Here is a 9,126-nt window from a genome sequence, read left to right on the forward strand (position 1 = left end):
TTTAAATAAACATTGAAAATATTATAACATATTTAAAAAAGGTGTTTTAATTTTTCAACGTTGTGGACTTTTATTCTGTAAAATAGCCCGGTTGTCAGCTGCTTGTGTCGCTGCTGCTGCTGTGGAGTTCAAACGGGAACTCTTTGCTGTACTCTTTTCATCAACTATTTTATCATTTTTTTCCCCCATATATTATTATTGTTAGTGGTAAAACTATGTCTCGGTTACTGTGTTTATCACGGAGTCTCATATGCACACAATGTAAATACAGTGTTCAAAAATCCGAGCCCTTTGTGTCTTTGTTGACATCCAGAGGGAAGTTGAGAGATCAGCTGAAGAGACTGATTTCAACAGGCAGAAGACCTGTCATCACACCCTACAACAGCCGACACCCGGTCTTATGGCTGTTCGGTATCGGGACGGGTTTTGTTCTGGCTCTAGGGCTGAAATATCGTGATTCTGCGTCTGAACGCTGTGAATGTAACGTGCAGAAGACACTCAAAGTCTCCAAATACACCGCCGCTATAGAAACCAGCAGAGACCTGCTGCAGCGGATAAAGGTACAGGTATCAGGACGACACTTCATTTACTACTTATACTTTATTGCTTTTATGTCATTTATTTTTAGCATCGTTTGTTGAGCTTATCAGATAACATCTCATCTCATTGTCGACATGTTCTACTGTAGGTGTATATATTTGGCAAACATTTAATTTCTACATTTTAATATTAATAATGATATATTCGTATTTAACATTATATAAAACAAACTATTAAATGTTTTGATTATTATAAATGTGAAAAATAACATATTTTTATTAATATGTTTAAATCTTATTAAATAATATTTTCTAAGAAAAATTTAATTATTTTTTATGATTATATTACATTTATTGCATTGTGACATATATACTGTATATAGTACATATTCATTTAAAGTGTGCGTAAAAATATTTTTTTTTTCTAAATGCATGTTATTGATTTATTGTGAACATCAAAATATATATCCAAAATCGTCTCTGGATGTTTTGTTGATTTATTGTTTTTGTTTATTTTTTAAAATCAAAACTGTCATAACTTATGGAAGTCTGTTTCCACCACAGGAAAGTAAAATAAAAAGGTGTGACTTTTTATCTCACAATTTTTACTTTTTTTCCTTGCAATTCTGAGTTCATAACTCACATTTCAGACTTTTATCTCACAATTCTGAGAACTGAGGGATATCAAGTCAAAATTGTGTCAAAAAGTCAAATTACAGAAATGTTTTTTTTTTAAGTCGGAATTGTGAGATATGTGCTGTCAAATGATTAATCACTTCCAATATAAACGTTTTTGTTTACATAATATATGTGTGTGTACTGTGTATATTTATTATTTATATAAATACACACATGCATATATTTCAGAAAAAATTGTTTATATATTCAATAGTTATAAATAATATAAATTATATAAATAAAATTATACATGTAAATATTTTCAAAATATTTACTGTATGTGCATGTATTTATATATACATAATAAATATACACAGTACACACTATGTCAACAAAAACATTTATTTTGGATGTGATTAATCGCGATTAATTATTTGACAGCACTAGGATATACACTCGAAATAAATAAAAATGTCTATATTATAAATATTACAAACAAATTGGTTAAAGTTGTGTATTTCTTAATCTTTATTTAATAATTTGAACTATATTTATTATTTGTTAATTACATATTTTATATATATATATATATATATATATATATATAATTATTATTATTATTAATTAATTAATTTATTTATTTTTGGGACCTGTGATATTTTTTTAGGATTTTATGATTAATAAAAAGTTAAAAAGAACAGCATTTATTTAAAAATAATTTTTGTGTAACAATATACAATGCTATTCAAAAGTTTGGGGTCAGTACATTTTTTTCTTTCTTTTTTTTTTTTAAAGAAATCAATACTTTTTATTCAGGAGAGATGTGTTAAATGAATAAAAAGTCATAGTAAAGACTTATATTGTTAGAAAAGATTTCTATTTTGAACAAATGCTGCTCTTTTTAACTTTGTATTCATCAAAAAACAATATGAAGCAGCACAACATTTTCAACACTCATAATAAATCAGCATATTAAAATGATTTCTGAAGGATCATCTGACACTGAAGATTGGAGTAATGATGCTGAAAATTCAGCGCTGCGTCACATATATATATATATTTTTTCTTTCATATATTCATGTGTGTGTGTGTATTATTTATTTATTTCATTTTAAATTTATAGTTCAAAAGTTTATAGTGCAGGATGGCCTACAGATAAGTCATTTTATTTTGCAGGATGAAGTTGGAGCTCCTGGGATGGTTATCGGAGTCTCAGTGGATGGCAGTCATGTTTGGTGTGAAGGTAGGAAGTCTTGTCCCATGCTTGGTCCCATAGAGGCTCTTGGGTAGTCTGCACTACTGTGGGATTTACAAAATCCATCCATGCTTAAAATGACACATTTTCTGTTAAGTCCACATCCATGGGACCAGTTCTTTATTACTTTGAGGCCTGTGTTAGTACAGTAGCTCAGAAAGCGACCACTGGCTGTATTTGTTGTCTCTCAGGGGTTGGCTATGCAGATCTGGAGAACAGAGTGTCTTGTGGACCGGACACAGTGATGAGAATCGCCAGCATCAGTAAACCTCTGACCGCAGCCGCCGTCGCCAGACTCTGGGAGGACGGAAAGATAGATCTAGATGCTCCTGTCCAAAAATACGTGCCAGATTTCCCACAGAAGCAATTTGAAGGAGAGGATGTGAGTACATCCATTTAAAAAGATGTTTTTAATTTAATCAGTATAACTCATCTGATTAGCCTTGTCTGAAAGTTCTGAATTTTGAAAATAATTGAAGCTTGAATATTTTACTCTTCATTATTTAGCATTTTACCAGCATGTTTTAACATGTTGCTAACAGGATTTAGCACATTGCTAACATGTTTTAGCATGTTGCCATCGTGATTTAACACATTTTTAGCATGCTGCCAGCATATTCACCATGTTACTAGCATGATTTAACACGTTGGTAGCATGTTGATAGCATGATTTGGTTCATTGATAACATGTTGCTAGCATGAATTAGCCTAGTGGGCAGTTTGTCTCGAGTTCGAATTACGGCTCGAAGACCTTTGCTGATCCCTCCCATGTTGTTAGCATTATTTAACACATTGCTAACACGATTTAACACATTGCTAACATGTTTTAGCACATTGATAGCATGATTTAACATGTTGCTAGCATGATTTAACATGTGTCCGCATGTTGCTAACCTAAATTAACACATTGGTAGCATGTTTAAAATGTTGTTCGCACGACTTAGCACGTTACTAGCATATTGTTAACATTATTTTACACATTGATAACATGATTTAACATGTTGCTAGCATGTTTTAAAATGCTGCTAGAATGTTTTGCCATGTTCTTAGCATGTTGCTAGCATGAATTAGCATATTGATAGAATGTTTTGACATTGATAACATGTTGCTAGCATGATTAGCGTATTGCTTGTTGTCCTAGCATAACTGTTAAGCTTATAAGGCTTTTAAGCCTAGCAATAAACAGCTTAAATACTCTATATGTGTTATTGTACAAAAGTTTTGACACCCTCAATGAAAGTCTATGGGAATGTTCGAATTATTTCCAACCCAACATAATTCATTCGGTTTGGCTTTTAGCATTCTTCCCTCTGTCCTTAAACCAGGTCACAGTAACGCCCCGGATGCTCCTGTCCCACTTGAGTGGCATCCGTCACTATGAGAAAGATGCCAAGAAAGTGCGAGAGGACAAAGAGAAAGCCAAGCGTCTTCTGAAGCCCCCGGAGAAGAAAGAGGAGAAGAGCTCAAACGAAAATAAAGAGAAGCCGAAAGCAGAGGACAGCAGCGCTAAAAGCAAAGAGGCTAAAGGAGGCCAAAGGAGGAAAAAGGAGTTCGAGCAGGAGGAGTATTACCTCAAAGACAACTTTGAGAACGTCATCCAGGCTCTGGACTTATTCAAAGACGATCCTCTGATTTTTAAACCCGGTATGCTTTCTCTGCTCACAACAAAGCGCTGTTACAATGTGTTGTGAGGTTGGGCTTATTATATTTAGAGCATGTTGCCTTGATATCTTGATCTTTAGCTTACCATTGTTTACTTACTCTCACTTCAGTCCAAACCTGACTTGTCGTGGAACTCAAAGTGAGGAGTTTAGCAGAATGTCTCTGTTGTACAGTGATGTTTCTCTGCAGTAATTTGTCCTTAGCTCTGCGTTATACGACCGTCGTAGGTTCTACGTTCCTGTATTCGACGCATGCGTACACCCTGCTGAGTGCCGTGGTGGAGAGAGCAGCAGGTCAGCGCTTCCTCGACCACATGATGAAGATGTTTCGAGAGCTGGGCATGCTGAACACCGTACCGGACGAAAACGACCCCATTATATACAACCGCTCCAGGTAAAGGAGACATTAAACATGCAATTCCCCTGTCTGCGCTGATAGCCCAGTGAGCAGTGCGCCTACATATAATGTCGTTGCATTACGTGCGTCCCAAGTTCGAACCCCTCTCTCTCCCCCACTTCACTTCCTGTCTGCTCTACACAGTCCTGTTGTAATAAAGGAAAAATGTAAAAAATGAATCTTAAAAAAAAAAGGAAACATACTTTCAATACATTCTGTATTCTCAATTCTGATTTTAGGGGATCAAAAAGATCATTCATTCATTCAAACTATTTTTTTTTTAAATAGCTTTTTAAAATAAAGCTGAAATAAAATATACATATTAGATGAATAATGTAGCTTAAAAATGTAATTAGAAAATTAGAAATCTTGCTGTATTGAAACAAGTTGAAGCTGATGAATTAAATTTCTAAAACGAGAACTGAAATAAAGCTAGAAATATTAGAAATGTATATTTAAAAAACTAGTAAAAAATGACAAAAGCACATAAAAAATTACTAATTTTTACTAAAATAAAAACTGAAAATAAAAAATAATTACAAATATTAATAGATAATATATAAATATGAAAATGTGGTCTGATGCGGAGCAACCAACATGCAGGAAAAGAAAAACATAAAACAGGAAATGATATCAAAGAGAATCCCTAAAGACTGTGTGTCGAATATCAGATATTTTGACATTTTTATGGCAAGACATCATTTGTTCAGGCTGTGAAATGTCGTCTGGTGTGACTTCCCAAAAATGTAATGACTTTTTTTTTTACTCTTTTGAAAAATAATGACTAAGATGTATACATACCATATTTTCTTTACACCTTAAAAATGTGAGTTACTTTTTACTTGGTTACACCACATGACATTTTTAGAGTTATTATTTGAAACTTTTCTTGAAAAATAGTTTCATGTGATTACACCATGCAATTGAAACTTCTTTTTTTTATCTTAAACACTCTTATTTATCATTGACCTGTTTAACATCTTCCCTGTTTCCTGCAGGTTCTACCACTTCAATAAAAAGGGTCGTGTTGTGAACTGCCCCTATGTGGACAATTCATACAAATGGGCTGGAGGTGGATTTTTGTCCACTGTGGGTGACCTTCTGCTGTTCGGTAACGCTCTGCTCTACAGCTATCAGATGGCCGAACTGAAGAACACAGACGGGCTACTTCCTGGCTTCCTCAGACCCCACACAGCCAAAGCCATATGGGCACCGGTGGACAAAACGGAGGCGTCGTGGGACAAAGACGGTCTGTACGCCCAGGGCTGGCTGGTGGTGGAGAAACAGCAGAAATATGGGCAGTGCCGCAGCCGCAGACATTATGTCTCGCACACAGGGGGCGCTGTGGGGGCCAGTAGCGTCCTGCTGGTGTTACCCAGCGAGAGCGTACGCACTCCTCCACAGGGGGTGGTGGTGACCATCATCACAAACATGCAATCAGTAGGGCTCAATACCACCGCGCTGAAGATCGCACAGGAATTCGACAAGGCCAGGGATGAAGAACATGCATCCACTTGATTCATAAACACACTGCTGTGATCCTTTTGTAGCCATTTTAAGAGATTAGTGGTTAACATCAGGACGCTTCTTTGTTTACAGTGCTGAGGTGTGTTCATGTCCTCAGTTTTAATTCAACATTTGTGCCAAGCGCTCGATTTGATAGCTTTATACATAATAAGGAACTGTCTAATATGTTGAATAAATAAAAATGTATTATGGAAACCTCTGTGAAGGCCTCTTAAGCTGATCTTTTTTCATTTTTCTCCTACATTCGCCATGTCATGCTCACAATAAGTTGAACTCAGTCTGGTGACATATCACATTTATTAAAGTGTATTTGAGAAGCAGTGACAGCAGTTCTCTAAATCTATTTTAAACAATATACTGTAATTCTTTCATAACCTCATATTAATTTAAAGTCTTCATGTAATAGTTGTGCTTTTTAAAATGTTTTTCACAGCACTGGAATACTCAAGTGAATTGAATAAAGTCAAAACATGATTACAAATGTTGAAAAACATACTGTAACAAATAATAATAACAATACACATTCATTCAAATTTGAACAAATAAAAATGGTATTTGTCATCCTAAAGGAATTTTGAAATAGAAATTATTTCACACACACACACACACACACATACATACACACAGCACACAAATGTCATGCATAGTAATCACCACAAGATGGCAGTCATAATACTTTATTTAATAACTTTATTAGTAGAAAAAGCAGAGCATTTCAATTTAATTAATTCAATATCAGATTTTTGATTATCTGTATTATCAATTTACCAGTAGTATATTTTCATGAGATAAACACATGTTGGTGTGCATAAAAATAAGCAATGGATTATTTATGTTTTCTTAAATATGACTTTTATTAAATTCAAATTCATATAAAAATTTATATTTTTATATTTCATCATTATTAGTTAGGCCTAGTAGGCTTATGTTGGATTATATAGTTTACTGTACGTATTTAAAGTCATTTAAAGCTTTTGCTGTTTTTGTTATTACTGCTGCTATTTTGTTGTATTTTTGTTGTTATTTTTGTTTTTTATATAAATATTTTTATTTTTGATGTCAAATAAAATACAATTATTTTTGTTGTTATTATTGTTTTTGTTGTTTATTTTTGTTACCATTATTATTTTGTTCCTGTAGTACTTCTATTTTTGTTTTTATATTTTTATTATTGTTTTTGTTTTACTTTTTTTCTTGTATTTTTGTATTTTTTCTTAGTTATTTAGTTTAGTTATTTTTGCTATTGTTTTTTTTTTATTTTTGTTGTTGATATTTTTGTTGTTTGTTATAATTAATATTATTTTTGTTGTTACTTGATGATATTTTTGTAGTTGTTATTTTTGTTATTATTTTTGTTCTTATCATGTTTGATGTTACTATTTTTGATGTTATTATTGTTGGTATTATTTCACATTATTGCTCCCTATTTTTGCTATAATTGTTTTTATTTTATTTTTGTTGTTGATATTTTTGTTGTTTGTTATAATTAATATTATTTTTGTTGTTATTTTTGTTATTATTATTTTGTCATTGTTATTATTTTGTTATTATTATTTTGTCATTGTTATTATTTTTGTAGTTATTGTTGTTATTATTTCATATTATTGCTTCCTATTTTTGCAATTATTATGTTTTATTGTATTTTTGTTGTTATTATTTTTGTAGTTATTTTTGTTATTATTATTTTTGTTGTTATTATGTTTGTTATTATTATTTTTGTTGTTATTATTTTTAATCATTTCATATATTTGGTATTTTTGGTATTATTTTTGGTATCATTTTATTGCTCCCTATTTGTGCTATAATTGTTTTTTATTTTATTTTTGTTGTATTTTTGTTATTAATATTTTTGTAGTTGTTATTTTTGTTATTATCATGTTTGGTGTTGTTATTTTTGTTTGTTATTATTTTTGTTATTATTTCATATTATTGCTCCATTTTGTTAAAACAATGCTAATCAAATTCTCACCCTCCCTCCCAACATCATTCCCGGCGGACACACTTTTCTTTAACCCTTAAACAGGCAATGTGCAACATACATACTGTTCTCTAGACTTTTGAGGCATGAAAAAAAAAATGTCACCCAATACTGTTATCATTCTCATACTCATATAGTCATTATCATACTTGTACTCTAAAAAGTCCATAGTTAAAGCTGTGACAGTTCCACACTTCGTTTTTACAGTTAATTACTGTAAGTGCACACCAATCACACTATTTATACTATAAAAAGCATAGAATAGTGAATCATGCAAATCTACTAACCTTATCTTGGTCCAACTCACCACAACCAGAAAGAGGGGCTTATGCTTATGACTCGTGTCGGCAACCCGCAAGAAGCTGAACTATCTGGACCCCATCCGACACCCACCGAGCGTTGCGTCACTATTGATCTTCACTGTCAGTGAGAGATATAAAGCAGCATTCCGCTAAGGTAAGAGTGCTTCACCTGGTCAAAGGCGCTGGGGGGAGTGAGGGCACCAAACCACCTGACGCCTTGGGTCATTCCCATAGATATGGTGGGGAGAGACACCACACACCACCCAGCACCATCCAAGACAGCCATCCCGCGAGAAGCTGAACACAGAGGCCCTCTTCACCTTCTCAACTTCTTGGTCTTCTGTTGGTCTTCACTGCTGCATGTTGGTCTTCACAGTTGTTTGATGGTCTTCACTGCTGCATGTTGGTCTTCACAGTTGTTTGATGGTCTTCACAGTTGTTTGATGGTCTTCACTGCTGCATGTTGGTCTTCACAGTTGTTTGATGGTCTTCACTGCTGCATGTTGGTCTTCACAGTTGTTTGATGGTCTTCACTGCTGCATGTTGGTCTTCACAGTTGTTTGATGGTCTTCACTGCTGCATGTTGGTCTTCACAGTTGTTTGATGGTCTTCACAGTTGTTTGATGGTCTTCACTGCATGTTGGTCTTCACAGTTGTTTGATGGTCTTCACTGCTGCATGTTGGTCTTCACAGTTGTTTGATGGTCTTCACTGCTGCATGTTGGTCTTCACAGTTGTTTGATGGTCTTCACTGCTGCATGTTTGTCTTCACAGTTTTTTGATGGTCTTCACAGTTTGTTGGTCTTCACTGCTGCATGTTGGTCTTCACAGTTTTTTGATGGTCTTCACA

General features: G+C 33.7%; 1 protein-coding gene across 4 annotated transcripts; it reads left to right on the forward strand.

Moving 5' to 3' along the window:
• Positions 1-74: 74 nt before the first annotated feature.
• lactb (lactamase, beta) lies at positions 75-6,196 on the forward strand. 4 transcript variants are annotated; one of them, XM_058766347.1, is made up of 6 exons: positions 75-566; positions 2,334-2,400; positions 2,604-2,794; positions 3,738-4,056; positions 4,278-4,467; positions 5,469-6,196. In XM_058766347.1, exons 1-6 carry the CDS (start codon positions 216-218, stop codon positions 5,986-5,988), a joined length of 1,638 nt encoding a protein of 545 aa, XP_058622330.1. In that variant the 5' UTR covers positions 75-215; the 3' UTR covers positions 5,989-6,196. The 4 variants fall into 4 exon arrangements, with proteins under 4 accessions (XP_058622330.1, XP_058622332.1, XP_058622331.1 ...); XM_058766349.1 differs by having other exon boundaries at positions 76-566; positions 4,302-4,467; XM_058766348.1 differs by having other exon boundaries at positions 76-560.
• The last annotated feature ends 2,930 nt before the right edge of the window (positions 6,197-9,126 follow it).

This window comes from Onychostoma macrolepis, chromosome 25, assembly GCF_012432095.1.
Source record: "Onychostoma macrolepis isolate SWU-2019 chromosome 25, ASM1243209v1, whole genome shotgun sequence".
In the NCBI taxonomy this organism is placed as follows: Eukaryota; Metazoa; Chordata; class Actinopteri; order Cypriniformes; family Cyprinidae; genus Onychostoma; species Onychostoma macrolepis.